Source organism: Geospiza fortis, unplaced genomic scaffold (assembly GCF_000277835.1).
Source record: "Geospiza fortis unplaced genomic scaffold, GeoFor_1.0 scaffold254, whole genome shotgun sequence".
NCBI lineage: Eukaryota > Metazoa > Chordata > Aves > Passeriformes > Thraupidae > Geospiza > Geospiza fortis.
In genome coordinates, this window is record NW_005054441.1 from 1,313,178 (window position 1) to 1,329,656 (window position 16,479).

The following is a 16,479-nucleotide window of genomic DNA, read 5'->3' on the forward strand; positions in this document are numbered from 1 at the left end:
GCTGTCTGGAGATCGCCTGGTGTCGAGTCGGAGCTGCAAAACCGTGAGCTTCGGTGGAGGCTCCTTCACAGGTCCCCGCTGAGCGCCGGTACTGGGAGCCTGGGACCGGAGCGGTGTTAACTGCCTGTGCTGATGGGTGTTTGCCGCGCCTGCCCTGCCCCTTCCTGTGGCATGTTGGGCTGCCCAGGGCTCTTGTGGGGGCTCGGTGCTGCTCCTCCTGCGCTGGCTCCGGGGGGAGCTGGAGGATGTCATCCGTGGGATGGCTTCGGGGTTTCTGTCCCGTGGGTGTTTCCCCAGGCCGGCCTCCTGCCTGTCCAGAGGCTCAAGCTGACCAATTTCCCGGAGCAACCCACAGCTCTGCCTGTGAGGCCCGAGGAGCAGTGCAGGTGGGTGTAGCACCCTCGTCTTTGGTTTCCTAGCATGTTTTGCACTAGATCTACTGTTAGTAGAGTGGCTGAAACCTGATTTCCATCCAAAGAGTTCAGTCTTGGGAAGGGCAGTGCCGGCGGTGCCGTGGCGGTCTGTGAGGGTTCTGGGGGTCTCTTGCTACTGTCACAATTTCCCAGGTGTTCGATGTCTTTGTACCTGGACGCTCACAAGGGCAGCAGTGATTCTGAACTTGTGGAGCAAAGAAAAGAACAGTTACTCATCTGTGGGAAATATTTTATAAATGTATTTGCCCATTCACTTTCTTTATTTTACAGTGGGTTGAATCTTGAAGACAATGGGGTAAAAAAGCCCTTATTTCTTCTCCGCAGACAACCAGCCTGTAAAAATATACTAAACTGTCTGAGTCTAAAGTAGTTTCCTTCTGAAGTCTGTTTCCCAGGTGGTTTAATAGCCAGGAACTTGAAAGCCTAAAAATTGTACTTATTTTTTTCTTTCTCTGAATAGTCAATTAGCTAGGGAGAATGCATTCGTCTTAAAAATACTTGCTTTGAAATGCGTTTTTCATGTTATTTGGAATGAGACTCAACCTAAAGCCATTTGGTCAGGATCTGTGCTGTGGTGATGCTGGCAAACTTTGTAGCACTTAATAAAAAACAGGTGAGAGAATTGTCCTTTTCTGTGCATTTTTGGGAGGGGTCGTTGTGTGGATTTCTAAAAAAAAAAAAGTAGATAGAGAAAGGTTTCTTTGTGGGTTTGATTTTCCTTCTTCTGAGGCTTTTTGGGACTAGACAAAAAGTAATATAAATGGGACCAAGTGGGATGAGGGCTCTGCTGTGGGACCAACTCTTCTACTTTTCTTTTTGCCTCCTTCAATAGTAGAATTAAACCTCAAGGACATAATGATGTCCAGGACTTTGGTTGGTTTGTGGTTTAGCCCCTTCTTAGCTACGCAGATGACTTTTGAACTATGTTCTGTCAGTCTGTGTAGTAGTTAGAGGTAGAAATAATGATGTAGGAGGATCTTAAGTCTGGGAAGGTTTATTTTTATTAAATTTAAGGCTTGACTGTTTCCCCTGCCACCTATTTCCAAAGGACAGCATGTGGCAGGCAATGACTAACTTCAGGTTTGGTAGCAGTCTGGGATTGTGTGTGATTATAGTCAGATCTGCTCTGCTGACCTAGTGCTTCTTTGTTCCCAATTTCCCTTTTTTTCTGTGCGCATCCCAACAGAACTGCTTATTTTATTGATCACACCAAAATATTACTCTTTACCAAAGTGCCTAAACCATCCTTTGGGGGAAGGAGCCAAGCTGTGTGTGCAGGGCTGCGTGGGGTAGTGAGGCTGCAAAGAGCTTGTGGCTGTGCTCAGTGATGTCACCCAAGTGAAGCCAGCAGTTCTGGCCTCTATTCCCAGTTAGTTTTGTAGCAGGGATGGTGAAAAAGCAGGGACTTTTCAGGGTGTGTTTTGAGTGCGTTGATTTGGAATTGAATTCATGACCTTTGAAGAGCCGTTAAAAATGTTGGAAGCCTTGTACCTATTAAGTGTGATCTGCACATTAATTTTGCTCCCAAGAAGATTAGGTATTATCAGTGCTTATTTTAAAAATTAAATCTGAGGTTGTGCAGATGTGTGCTGGCTCATGAAAAAGGCAGGAAAAATCAGCCATAGGGTAAAAGAGCTTTCTTTTACTTTTGTGGGAATTTAGACTGCTCTGATTTGTCTCTGTGTAGCTGAGGCTGTGGTTTTTAAAAACAAATGTGTATCCTATTAGTCACCAATATCTGGCAACCTTATGTGCTTCGGGTTTATCACAAACTCTCATTAGATGGTCTCTGCTAGAGGGAGTCTTAATCTTCTTAGCTACTCAAAAGTATATATTCTTTTTCCTATATTAATAAATGAGTGTTTTTAGAATTCTGTCATAAACTTGATCTATTTATTTTCCCTTTTTTACCAGTGATGTATGGCACTGGAATTTTCATTCTGACTTTGCCTTGTTTTGTACAAGGATCTCAATATACAGGGCAGGTGTTTGGGGTGGGACTGTGCTGTAGTTCTGGATGTTGTAGACGCAGGAAGCAGAGTGAGGGTGGTGACTGAGTTGATGGATGGGTAATGTGGTGGTGATGCATAACCCACACAGGGGCAGGGGGTGCTGGAGGAGAGAGAAAATCAGGAAATACCGAAAGAGCGGGATGCAGGATATAAACAGGGCACTATGCAAGGCTTGTTTGTGTGCTTAGAGCCATCTGAAGGTGGCTGGTGCTGGTTATTGGTTCGTGTCACAGGGCCAAACCAGCGCATCTTTTCATCACCAGTGTGGCCCTTAGGGGCATTTCGAGAGTGAGTTCCTCGGTTCTGGTGAGATGTGTTTAGAGAGTATTCATACTCTTAAGCTGTCATTTGGAACTCTTTCCTTCTCTGTCATGACTTCTGAATTTGAACAGGCAATACTGTGTGGTGGTCTGTTACCAAATTTAGAAACTTTCCCAGGATATAATCACTTAGTCCAGAATGTTGAAGGTATCTTCTTGCTCAACTCCTGTAGAAAAAAGTTTGTGGCTTCTCTCTGCATGTGGGGCCCCCAGTCTTGGCATCTTTCTCCTGAAAGTGAAAATGCCCTTTTAGTGCTCAAGATTGGGTATTAATAAGAAGCACATGGAAACTCTAGGAATGCTCTTTATTGAATTGGGATCTGGTTGCCTTCCTTTAACTTCTGAAAAATGCTCTCCTAGAAGCTCTGCTGGAATGTGGGGCAGCATGGTGAAGGGAGCCTGTGAATAATCAGCCAAAGGAGCGCAGGACCCCTGGAATTTTCTTCCAGTAACAGATGGAGTTAATGACCTGAGAGCCATTTGCATGGTTTATGCCCCAAATTGATACTTTTAAAATGCCAGAGCCTGGGAGATTGCTAGAATATGGAAAGGCTATGCTTTCTCCAGCTGCAAAACCATGGGGAGATAGCTCCCTTCAGAAACAGTTGGAAGCCTCAGGGGTCTTCTGATCTGGTCTAGCTTGTGTGGTGGATATTCTTACTTTTGGTTCTGGCCAGGGCTTTGCTATAGGATGGAGCCGACTCCAGCCCCAGATCCCTGTGCAGGGTGGGTGACCTCAGCCTGTTCTTGGAAGGTCCCATGGAATTAGTGATGAAAAACTGTTTGTCCGGAAAATAAAGCTGACAAAATCCTAGAGTTAGAACTTGGAATAAAATCTTTTTTTATCTATCTGTTCTCATACCCTAGAAAGTGGTTTAGGCTGTTTGCCAGGGAAGGCAGAGCACTGTGGAGAGCTGGTTTAAGTTCTCCCGGGTGGGGAGTTGTGGTGCCTTGCCATGATGTGCTGGCTGCCCGTTCCTGCCTGGGTTGTGTTTTGCTGTTCAGCTGTGCTAGCACAATTGTCTGTCTGTGCTCTCAGGCAGATGAGCTGCACAGGGGCTCTCCAGCCTTTCAACAATGGCCCTGTGCAGCTCGGGAGCTGTCGCAGCAGAGCTCCAGGGTCCAGCAGCAGCCTGGGAATGTGCTCCAGGGCTGGGATGGCAGCGAGCTGGAGCAGGGTGCTGCCAGAGCTCCATCCTCAAACAATGGCCTGAGCAGGGAAAAGCTGTAGCATCACTAAAAGACAAGTATGATCCTTGGCCTGGGAAAACACTGGTGAGCTCATTCTGGAGGTGTGCAATGAGAAGGTTCTTCTGTAGTTGCTGGGGGGAAATTGGGACTGGTTTTTGTCCGTGTCTGCTTTTCTGTAGGAAAAGCAGACCATATGAATGAGGAAGATCAGCAAATCTGTGCTTAGAACTGGAGTAGGAAATATTCCCAAGGTTAAAGAAGCTCACAGAGGCTGGCTGCCTTTCTTCCTTTTTTGCTTGAGCCAGGACACTTGAATTCCAAAGGGTATGTGATAAGAGTGTTTGTGAGAGGAAGGGAGCTTGGCTCAGCTGTTTCAGCTGTGTTTCTCTCTGTTGTTTCTTGTCTCATCTATAAGCAAAAAAGTAGAGGGAACCTCCTGCCACAAGATGTGCCTTTGTTTTCACAATTCCTTTCAGGAAAGCTGGGTGTTGTGCCCTGAAGGTCTCTCTGCTCTTACATTTTTCTGTTATCATGGCAACACCATGTGTGGAGGCAGAGGTTTCTAGCTCATCTCTTACTTCTCATGCAGTCTACTACAACCTGTTTTGTTGGATGAAGTTCTGCTTTGCTTTGTATCTTTTTTGTAGTACCAAATATCTCCTGTTTTCCCCTTTTTGTGGTGAACATATTTATTAATTAAATCATTGAATTAGAAGACCCTATATGACTCCAACAGGGACTGCAAATGATTGTTTACTTACCATGTTTTTTGTTTTTTTTAATAAAAATAGAGCACATTTACACTGTACAAAGGCTTTTGTTGGGCAGACAAGTGGCCTGTTGCCATGTTCTTGCCTGTAGTGTTTCTTAAAATATGGGTTGTAGCCTTCCTGTGCCAAAGGTTGAGTGTGTGAGGGGCATGTCTTACCTCTGCGGGCTGCAGTGGTTGGGGCTTCCAAAGCACTTTGTTTGACTTTTGAGAGTCACTGTAGCAATTTCTCATTTTCACCTCTGAGGATCAGGCAGCTACTCACCACAAAACAGCTTGGGGCTCTTCTGGGCTTGGGAAAGCAAGGAGTGCATAGTAAAGACTGTGGTGTTATCTATGTTGTCTCTCCTGTGTTATCTGACTGCGTTTCTGGAGGATGCTGCCTGCCAGGCCACACTGCAGCCTGGAGTCAGTGCTGGTATGAGAAATTAATTGTGAAAATAATGTCTCTGCTTTCAGTTGTGTTGATTGGAGACTCTGGAGTTGGGAAAAGTAATCTTCTGTCACGTTTCACACGCAATGAGTTCAATCTGGAAAGTAAGAGCACCATTGGGGTGGAATTTGCCACCAGGAGCATCCAGGTGGATGGGAAGACGATAAAAGCCCAGATCTGGGATACTGCAGGCCAGGAGCGATACCGCGCCATTACCTCAGCGTGAGTACTCTGCCTTTGCTCAACAGAATTCCAGCAGAGTTGCTGCAGATAAATGTATGGGTAGAGAGAAACATATTTGGCACACATGACAAAGTCATTGTGACAGACTTCAGTGTGGATCCAAGTCATAAGGTAGCAAATACTTTTGTGTTCTCTTGATTAATATAATGAAAGTACTTTTTAGATTCTCATGTTACGGTTACGGAAACAAATGACAGCTTAAATCAAAACTGTGGGAAATTCTGTTTGAGTTTTGGGATTTAGATTTTGTCTGTGCTGAATGTGCTGCATTCATTATGTGGAGTGAGTGTCATTTCAGATGGAAGCTGGGTACTGTTGGTATCGAGTTTTGGTCTAGGTATGGTGGCTTACTGTAACACCCATGGCTTCTGGTCTCAATTGCCTCCTCAGTCTTGAGATTGAGGGTATTTTTAGGAAAACCTGCAGCCACAAAGTCCTTTGAAATCTCAATGACTTTGAATTAGTCACAGCCTTGAGCGCAGACACTGAATAGCCAGGAAGCAGGAAGGCAACAATGATAGTGCTGGCTGTGCAGCATTAGGCACAATCCCTGGAGGTGAGAAGCTTTTTCACCTGTGCCACCTTGTTAATCCGCAGACTGGTTTGAAGTGTACCTGTTTCTATGCTGGCAAAAGTATCCTGCAGAGGACAAAAAGCAAATCCTTTGATCAGGCCTGGTTGTCCAGAGCATTTTCTGATCAGTGAGTTGATTTTTTGTTATGTTACAGATGTGTATCAGTTTTTAAAGGTAAAAACATGTTTCTGAGTCATGAACAGATTGAGCCATTAAACTCAAGGTAAAAGGAATTTTGTCAAGATGGGAGAAAACCAGGAGACCCTGAAGCCCAAAGGGAGCAGTCTGTAGAGAAAGGGACGTAGAAGCAGATGTAAGTGACAATTTCAAATTGCATATTTTCTGGAATTGTTAGTGTGACTTTCAGAAATTTTTTTGTGACCCTTGCTCTTGCTGTAAAAACTTCTAGTCTAGTCTGGGTCAACAACAACAGGTTTTACTGCTGGGAGTTAGTGCAGCTGCAGTCCTGTGATCCTGCCTCTCCTTTGTGCTGGCACTAACTGCTGCTTGACACATCACTCAGCCAGTTCAGCCTGCTCGGCCAGCAAAATGCCAAACATCAGGGAAAAGAGAATGATTTCTGCTGACTTGGTGCCCTGACTCAGTTCAACAACATGTCAGACAGGTGCTGGCAGAACTGAGGAGAAATGGTAGGATTGTGTGGAAGAGAGATATTAGATGTTACAGGATTGCTGATACGGATTGACTTGTGCTGAGCTGAGCCCTTGGCTTGTGTTGAAATGGGCCCAAACCTGCACTGAGGAGGCAGACCGTGTTCTTGGATTAGAGGTTGGTGGATAGTGACAGTATAGTCCAGAGTCCCCTCTTTAATTTGTAGGAGGGACAGGAGATAGTTGAAGGATCAGGAACAAATACTGACATTTTATTAAGGGCTGTTTTCCTAGGAGAAAGTTAGGTTGTTACTTCACAAAAACCTCCCAGCTGTACCAATTCTGCAATGGTGAATTTTCCTATACACAGCTGGAGCAGACAGGACATTTTCAGTCCTGGTTTCTGGAGGCTCTCCAGAATTTTGGTACACACACTGGATTTTTTTAGAAATGCTACTAGGAAAAAACCTTGCATTTGGAACTTGGTCTTCGGCTTCAAAACCACTCCAACAACAGTATCTGCATCAGCACAACTTTTTCTGAAGGGGTTCATTACAGAAGAGCGGGATGGCCTGTGTGCTGGTGTGGCTGGGACAGAGCTCTTGCTGAAGGGCTGTGCCTCCTGCTTTCAGATATTACCGCGGTGCTGTTGGGGCTCTGCTCGTCTATGACATTGCCAAACACCTCACCTACGAGAACGTGGAGCGCTGGCTGAAGGAGCTGCGGGACCACGCCGACAACAACATCGTGATCATGCTGGTGGGCAACAAGAGCGACCTGCGCCACCTGCGGGCTGTGCCCACCGACGAGGCCAGGGCCTTCGCAGGTACGCACGGGGGCTGGGGGATCACACCCTTTGTCCAGGGCTCAACTCCCACCTCAAGGTTTAGTTTGAACCCTAAAAAAGGCACTTGAGATGTTTTGTTGTTTTTTGGGTTTTTTTATATTGAAATATCTTGACTTATTAACTAGCATGTGTGATTGGTTTGGTTTTTTTTGGAGAATTTTCTTTGCCATTTTTAGTTTGCAGTTTTCTGTTGTTTTTTAAATCTGGTGGTAGTACATGTTTTTGAGACACTGTCCTTGAGCTACGTGGTAGCTGAAGAATAAACACTTCTTCTAACAAGGCTAGAAACAGTAAGCAATATTTAAAAGAGAAAATATCACAATAAAAATAAAAAATATCACAATATAAAATGTCCATCCTTCCTTCCTAGAGGCCTGCTTCTGCTGAGTAGATATCAATGTGGACAGCTACAAATGAATGCTGAACCTTCTTTTAGATGGGGTGGTTGCTGCTCTAGAGCACTCATACGTGTAGTGGTGTCATCTAGTCTCGCTTAAATGCAGTGATCATCAGGTTTGAGAATTATCATTTGTTGGGAGAAGTGAGTTATGTAAGATGCTGCCACTGCATTCCTTCTCTCTTCCTTACCTGGCAGAGCACTGGTCAGATATTCTTTTGTCCTGAAAGGCCTGGGGATATTCAGCTTTTGTGTGGCTGTCAAGCTTGGAGGTGGAATGTAAACGTACAACTTCTAATATACCTCTAGAAATATTACCAAGGCTTGCTTATACACACTTTATGAAGTTTGCTGGTAAGCAAGTACCCTGAGGGTAATAAAGCCGCTCTAAATGTTCAGATGGAGGAGAAGTGACATTTATGTAAAAAAAGCAGAACAAGTTGGTGGGTGCCCCAGATAGTCTATTTCTTTGATCACTTGGTTCAGCTTCTTACTTTTTAACCCTGGACTTCCTCCTAAGGCTGTTTTAAATTGCTAGTGATGCTCCAGTTGTTGCTGTTTAGCTCCATTACTGGAATTTGCCTGTTCCTGGGCAGGTGATAGAGAACCATTCTAGGTATGATATTTGAGTGTTAACCACTTACTTTTTTTAATAATAATTTTAAAAACTTGCATTGTAAGAGGAAAGAAGAAAATAGACTGTTTCAGGGGGTCATTGTTATTTGGAAGTGGGGTCTGATTAGGAAAGTATAGGTCTGTTGATCTTCTTGGGATTGCAGAGGAGAATTGTGTCTCTGTAGCGGTTGATGTGCTTTTGCTGGGGCTCTTGCTCACGGTACCTCTGGATGTGATCTGTAGCCAGAATAGAATGGTATTTTGTGTTGTTTGCCTGAGCAAGGGCTGCAGTGGGGAAAATGTTCTTGCACTTTGGGCAAAGGAAATGTTGCACCAACTCCAGCACCAAGATGTTCCTTGTCCAACAAGGAAAAGAAAAAAAATTACTGTGCTCTGGCTGGTTTGGCCTAAAATAAAAGTTAAAAAACCTCAAAGTAAATGTGAAATAAAGTGTCATTAAATTTTTTAACTGAACCACTTCTTATTTATTACAGAAAAAAATAACTTATCTTTTATTGAAACATCTGCTCTGGACTCTACAAATGTAGAAGAAGCCTTCAAGAACATCCTTACAGGTATGGTTTGTTATGGATTCAGAGGAGCAGCTGAGGTGGTGGATCTTCTTCATGGGCATACTCTGTAGTTTTCTGGAATTATTTGGAAATGAGTGGTGGGAACAATGGTTGCTTTGCAAGCTCTCTGATCTCACCTTTGTGTTCTGCCTCCCACCCCATACACCCCTTTCTGTCCCGGGTGAGGGTTTCTATCTCCTGGAAGTTTCTATCTCCTGATGTTCCATAAGTTCAAGCTATTGCAATAGCACTGTTGTAAAAGGACTAGTAAGTGTACTTCTGTGCCTGCACAAAATCTCAGCAGTGAAGCCCCAGCCGTGCTGGAAGTTAAATGTTGCAGTATCTTCTCTTGCACCAAAGCAGGCTGGTACCATTTTCAGACTACTGAGCTCTTATTCTCAGCTGATAGCAAGGGTGGTGACTGCACTGCACCAACAGCATCTTCTGCAGAGAAGGACCTGGGGATTCTGGAGGATATCAAATTGACAGTGAGCCATGGGCAGGGACACCTCCCACTGTCCCAGGTTGCTCCAAGCCCTGTCCTACCTGGCCTTGGACACTTCCAGGGATCCAGGGGCAGCCACAGCTGCTCTGGGCACCCTGTGCCAGGGCTTCACCACCCTCACAGCCAAGAATTTCTGCCCACTATCCCATCTAACCCTGCCCTCTGGCAGTGGGAAGCCATTCCCCCTTGTTCTGTACCTCCAGGCCCTTGTCCAGAGTCCCTCTCCAGCTCCCTTGGGGGACTGTAGATGTTGGTAGTCTGCATTCAGGTCTTCCTGGAGCCTTTTCTTCTCCAGACTGAGCAACCCCAGCTCTGACTCCAAGGTGCCGAAGAAGAGGCAGACAGGAAATACAGGGTAGCCAAGCTGCCTCTATAGGTAAAAGCTTGACAGATGAGGAATGGGCTGTATTTGGTGCCCAGCAGATCTGTGTTATTAAAGAGCCACTAGTGAAACATTTGGAGTGTGAGGCAGAGCTGACTGCCCAGAGCTGGAGCTGGGCTGGTCTCGCACTGTGTAGCAGATTTGTGGCTGATCTGGGACACTTGGCTGTATTTGAAGCAACTTCCCTGGCACTTGGAGACAGTATTTTTTGTTTTAGTATTTTTTATTTTAGTGTTCTGAGTGTAGTTCAATGGTCACCATCCATCGTGTCTTCCCTTGTTGTTTTGAGACTGACCCTGGTTAGAGATGCTCTCCTCAGGCCACTCTAGGAGAGCCACAGTGCTGTAACAACTCAAGCTGAGGTCAGGCCCAGGCAAACTGAACTCAAACCCCTCTCTCTCACAGCACCCAGGGCTCCCAAAAGTGTTGAGATTGTCTGGTCAGGTAACATAGGCACATGGATAATAAGACTGAGAAGTCCTGAAAAGGCTGTTCCTAAAGTGATTACACCTGGGGGAGAATCATCCTTCTAAAAGAGAAGGAACCTAGGAAAATGTGCTGTGTAGAGTAGTGAGTTGGGAACCACCACAGGGGACTTGGTGGAGGGAAGAGAATGGGAACAGCAGGACAGGAGTTTCCTTACTGGCCACTTGTTTGAGGAATCACTAACAACTGGAAGAAAAAAAACCCCACAAAACACCCCAAAGATGCTACCCCAAAGCAAAGGGGGCTTGGCAACCACTCTAAACAGCTGAAATTCAAATACTGAGCAGGAAAGAAAAAGGTGTGACAGCCTCTGAACAACCCTCCTCCCCCCTTTAGCAAAGATTTGTTGGTAGCCAGTGGCAACAAGATTGGCCCTGAGTTAAAGGTTTCCATTTTAAACAACATAAATATATGTTGTGCAGATTCTTAAAAAAACCAAAAAAAACCCACCAAAGAAACCGAACCAAAAATCCTCATAAACAAGCCCTGCACAGTCCTCTGTGATTTTTAATCCTTACTAAAGGCTTTGGGTGTGCTGTTTTGGGGTTGTGGCTGTATGAATGTGACCATAATATTTACCACAGACTTCCAGGGAAGTACTTGCCCTTTTCCTGTTTCACAATGGAGGGAAGTTGGAACAAGGGCTTATAGTCAGTGAAATAATTTAACTTGAAAACCTTTCCACTTACAAGACTTCTGCTAAGTATGCAGTTGAAACAGTTTGTTTGTGAAAGCTTTTAAGTTGGCAGTCTGTCTTCAGTGGTTACAGCTTTGTGGATCTGTATGCTTTCAAGCATTAAGTTAGTTTGAATAAAATAAATTCATTTGGAGAAGTCTGGGCCTTTATGGACCCATGCAGCTTTTACTGTCGTAGGTAGGAAAACTGATGTGTTGCAGAGAGGAGCATTGCTGTTACTTGGTGGCAGCAGGTTGCTGGGAGTGGAGGTGGGCATCAGGTAACTTGTTGCTGGGTGATTGTCTTTGTGATTTAAAAAAAGTGAGCAGCATACTCTATAAAGATCAATGGTTCCCTGTTTTAGAAATGAGCATTCTTGCTCCTTTCCTATTTAAAAACCCTTTTAATAATCCCCATTTTCATGGAGTCATTGAAAAAGAACAGAATAGGAAGTGCTATTGCGGAAGGCAGTGAGGACTCTTGACTTAATAACTTTTCCAGACAGAGCTGGTGTATTCATTCCAGAACTGGAATGCCAGCCAGATGTTACACACTACATCTGATTAGCCTAGATTCCCTTTCAGAGCCCTCAAGTTAAAATCTTCTCCTTCTTGGGTTCTGGCATGTTCTCACCGTGTGCTGTCCTTGCAGAAATCTACCGCATCGTGTCGCAGAAGCAAATCGCCGACCGGTCTGCGCACGACGAGTCTCCTGGCAACAACGTCGTGGATATCAGCGTCCCGCCAACCACTGACGGACAGAAATCCAACAAACTCCAGTGCTGTCAGAACCTGTGACCTTCTCTAGATGACTCTTGTGCCCTCCACTTTGTCTGTGCTTCATTTAGAAACTTGTGTGCACTTCCTATCTCCTGTGATTCAGTGACTCCCTCCTCCCTCCTTTATTCCATTCCCAAATCTCCCCTCTCATATTAGAGCTTTAATTGTAGGGCTAACATCCTCTTGCCTCTGAAACCCCTTCCATGTGGTGACTTCTGGGCTTGAAATGTAGTCACTGATCTGATAGACATGTTTGTGTTGGAAAATCTGCTGCTGGATATTATCCCATGAAACACACTTATCAAATAGGCTTGTTTTGGTTTTGCTAGGATTTTTTCAGTTTGGTTTTGTTGTTGTTGTATTTTCTGGGAGGGGAACAATGGGACTTGACTCTACCAGTTGAAGAAATAACTAGGTGACAAGGTTTTTTCCTCCCATAGTCAGATATCTCTTTTTCTTGTGTTTCTGTAAACATGGGGGAGAAATTAAACTAGCTATCCTGCCAAATGCTCTGTTTTCTGTCCTGATGAAGTCTCACAGTGAGGATTTTAGTGGCTGCACACACATAAGAAAGCTGTTGAAAATAACATTACTTATTCTGTAATTATCCCTAATACAGTTAGTCTGGCTGTGTAGTTTACTGTTTCCTGCTTGGGAAATCTTTCTCTATTCTTGTTTATTTGGGAACAATGAAATATGTCTGCATTGCTTTCTCTGCCACCATGAATGCCTGTGCAGGCTTTATGAAGTGGCGTAATATTTATTCATGGCTTATGTTAATCATTTAACATTATTGTACAGTAAGTGCCAGCATATTGATTTCAGAAACCTTTTGCAGCCTGTACAAGTAGGCTTCTTTTTGTACTGTAGGTCAGTGTCTGAAAGCAGGATCTGTGCTAGTTCCAGGGATTTTTTTTTGCATGCTGCTTTTTCTCTAGATCTCTCCTGCCCCCGTCTGAGTGAGTGAGGCAATATTTTCATGTCACATATATACCTGCACTTGTAAGGGTTTTGGTTGTTGTAGAGAAACACAATACTTTATACATTTTGTAAAACTTCTGCAGATCCATAGTATCTGGAACTTTCTCTTCATGATCTTTCACTATTGACCTCTACTAAAATGCATAATACTAGGATTTCACATAATAACTACTAATCTGTTGTATTCTTCTTACCATTTTACTGAACTGCAGACTGTAATTCTTAAATGATTGTACTTCACTGATGTAACAGATTTGTCATCAGCAGGGCTAACTACTATAATTCTTCATTGTGCTGAATGGGAAGAATGTTACCACAACTTTGTGTAGTCAGTCTCTTGCTTGCTTGTGCAAATCTCTGATGGCTTTTCATCACTCACTAGCTCTTGCACACTTGTATCCCCTCCGGTATCCGCTGAATGTTCTGATGGCAAATACTGGGTGAAATGATCTAAAGGAAGAGCTGGAAACCACCTGCTGCTCCCTGAAGGCTTGTGGCGCCATTTGCAGTGAGTTTTTGCTCTGTATTCTGAGCCTGTAGCTCACTGGATGAATCCCAGCTGCATATTAGTGAGTTGATTTTTCTTTACTGATACAAAGCAAATATGAAACTGTGAATTGTGCTTGAAGAGGAAATCTGACATTCCAGTCTCAACTGTTCTGTCTGGTTACGTAATAAAATTAAGGGCAGTTAACTCTGATGGCTTTTCTTTTATAAGATTTCCAGACCAATGCCTTTAATTTTGTACTGTATGCACTGAGAGAGCTCCAGCTCACAGCACAGGATGCGCGTGGTGCTGGCACTTTCACTCTTCAGCTTTGTTTAGAGGTTCCATTCAAGGTTCAAGGGTGCATGCTTGCAGCCTGATCCCGTTGAATGAGGGTATGAATTCCTTGGTAGGCATCACAGGGCTCTGTCCTAAGGGTGCTCCAGTTCAGGAAGCACTTTCAACATGTGGTATTTGCTTCACTAGCATTCTGTTGAGAGAAAGTGGGAACTGGGATATCTCCTTTTTGGTGGTCCAAGACTAGACCATGAAGTGCAGTCAGTGTTCAGACAGCTGGCAACGAGAGAATGGAAAATTCTGAAATACTGAAAATATTTCATTTGAGAACAAGTGGACACTAGTGGAGCTGGGCTCCTTAATTTTTGAACAAACTTTATATAAAGAAATCAGCTGGATAGCATGAGGAGAAATTGTACTGTTTAGAAGACTTATTAATTCAGCGTGATGTATTAACATGCTTACTCTGCAAGTCCTGCTCTTAACATGAAGTTTCTAGAATCAGTCTGGCCTGGTGTGAGAAGCCAAGAAACAGTTTAGTTACTTGCTTGTCTCTTCAAAGATTTTCTTTAGTCTTTGACTTTGTGGAAGGCTTTAAACTTTGCTGCAGAGTCCCAGTGAAAGGTCCATGTCTAGGGCTTAAGTGCAGTTAAATTTATGGGTATTGAACAACTCCGTTGTCCAAAGCCCCTCAGTACTGGTGGACCTCGGACCATTCTGTTGTGTTGTGTGACAGGGAGGGGCCTCCTGCCCTTTGCTGGGGCACACAGGAGGAGTTGGTGTGTGCACATGTGCACCATGTAGCTCCTGAGAGCACTGGGAATGGGCTGGGGGTTTTCATCTGCTGTGGTCCCTCACTATGAGACAAGGCACTTCTCCAGGCTGCTGTGCTGCTCTCCAGGCAGAGCCACAGCCCTTCCGTGGGTCTGAGGTGCCCCTGCCCAGACTAAGCACAGGGCTGTTCGTGACAATAGGAAAAGGACATTGGATCAGTTCTGCCAGGTTGGGCCATCTTCCTGTGCACAGACTGGGGACAAGCCTTGTGATCTGGGGTTCCTGGTGTCCTGAATGAAGCATTGTGTGCTCCTTAGAAACTGCATCCACAACCCAGCCCACTACTGTGCTGGAATTACTGAGGGCAAGACTTGGAGGAATCCTGACGAAGCTGGAAATGCTGGAAGGGCTGTCTGACATTCAGAGAAGCTCTGCAGTAGCCCAGGCTCCTTAAGCATGCTTTCCTGATGTGGAAATTACAGACTATGTGTAACCTCAACTTGACTGCTTCATCCCACAGCTTTGCTGGCTGTGTGTCTCTCAGTATTACTGTCAGGAAAACAAAAAAAGGTTACAGCTCTCTTCCATCTGCCCCAAGGGATTTGAGGGCTAAGTTTGGCTTTTGTAAAATTCCTGGTAACAGGAAAGCTGCCTGTGAAAAGAAGGAATGTGTGCTTTGCTTGCTTTACTTGGATGTTGAGGCTGACTTTCCTTTAACTGTTGAAAACACTACAAAGCCCTGAGTCATAACACAACCTGTGTCATAACAGAACCATCAGAGGCTCCTGCTGCTGTCTAGAACAGCTCCTTTAATGCAGAATTAGGCAGGAGTCTATCGTGCTGCCTCTCCTCTTACTGATGTGGAGGGTGAAGGCCAAAATGCATACATAAAAGTGACTTGGTCCTGAGCATACAAACAGTGAATTGGTAAAATAAATTCCTTGGGTAGATCAGATCAATCTATCCTCTTTTCCTGCAAAGTCAGTGCTTCCAGCCAGGGGAGTTAGTCTGAGATCTTCACTGGAGCCTGCACAGAACAAGGAGGTTTGGTTCCTAGGAAAGTTTTAAAGCTCCGTACTTGTATAAATGTAAAAATCCAGTTGATGGGTGACTGCTTGCTACTTTGTTAAAGAGATTTCAGTGTGTGCTGTGGAGGCCACCTCTGTGGGGCCAGAGATGCGCCCATTTGGGTGCTGTTCTGTGACTCCCTGCTGACCTCTTGTGTGAACACAGAGCTCTTGGCTGGGCGTGGTATGGGTTGGGCTGAGCCTGTATTTGAAGCAGTTACTTAACAAAAGCTGTTGGAAAATTGTACAGGAGGTATTTTTACTCCTGGTGCTTTGATCCCTGCGTGCTGTGCTGCTCCACAAGGTGGGGGTGGGATCTGTTTCTGGTTGAGTGTTGCTGAGGCTTGGTGCTCATTTCCCTTCCAAGCAGAAGGAAGAACTTGCTTAGAGGTTTCTGGACTCCATAGAAGAAAAGAAGATCCCAGTGAAGTGGCTCAGTCACCTAGGGAAGATTTTTTCCTCCATAAAAAACTAGAACAGTGTTAAAGGTAGGGGCTTGAATTTCAGCTAAGGAAAATCAGACAATTGGAGGTTAAGGCTAACTGTCCTTCAAGTAGGTGGGGGTTGAAGAGTAGATTCTCTTTACTTGCAGACTCTTAAATGAAGTTGGTGATTTATGGAATATTTCCACGGAATGAGTATCTCCAGGGCTGCACTGTTTCAATAAATAACAGCAATTCCTATTTTACACTGATCAGATAATGCATGGTAGTGTTGACTATCAGGCTTTGTAGGCTATAAATAGTAGTGGACCTTTATGCAACCCAGAAGAGAGGTTCCTTTCATTTACTTTTATTCCTGGTTCCTGTGTTAAGTGCAATTCACTTTGTAAATAAACACACCACTCGATTTTTGTGCATGGTTATGATGTATTGTGGACATAAAGATTGCCAAATCATACCGTCTGTGTAAAGTTCTGTTCCAGACACAACTGTAGAATGAGCTGGGGGGACTCCAGAGCCAGAGCGCGGGGTGGGGCGGGGATGCCCCTGCCAGCGGCCCGGGAGCGGCGAGACGGGGGGCCCGC

The 16,479-nt window shown here is 44.6% G+C and overlaps 1 protein-coding gene across 1 annotated transcript; it reads left to right on the forward strand.

Moving 5' to 3' along the window:
* The first annotated feature begins 4,488 nt into the window (after positions 1–4,488).
* RAB11B (RAB11B, member RAS oncogene family) lies at positions 4,489–16,352 on the forward strand. Its single transcript, XM_005427313.2, has 5 exons — positions 4,489–4,564; positions 5,117–5,381; positions 7,220–7,413; positions 8,941–9,021; positions 11,719–16,352. The coding sequence occupies exons 1-5, from the start codon at positions 4,489–4,491 to the stop codon at positions 11,862–11,864; spliced, it is 762 nt and encodes a 253-aa protein (XP_005427370.2). The 3' UTR covers positions 11,865–16,352.
* Positions 16,353–16,479: the final 127 nt, after the last annotated feature.

Coding starts and splice junctions, on each gene's coding strand:
- RAB11B (XM_005427313.2), top strand. CDS start 4,489: ATGGCAACACCATGTGTGGAGGCAGAGGTTTCTAGCTCATCTCTTACT. Junction 7,414..8,940: donor CGAGGCCAGGGCCTTCGCAG/GTACGCACGGGG, acceptor TATTTATTACAG/AAAAAAATAACTTATCTTTT. Junction 9,022..11,718: donor CTTCAAGAACATCCTTACAG/GTATGGTTTGTT, acceptor CTGTCCTTGCAG/AAATCTACCGCATCGTGTCG.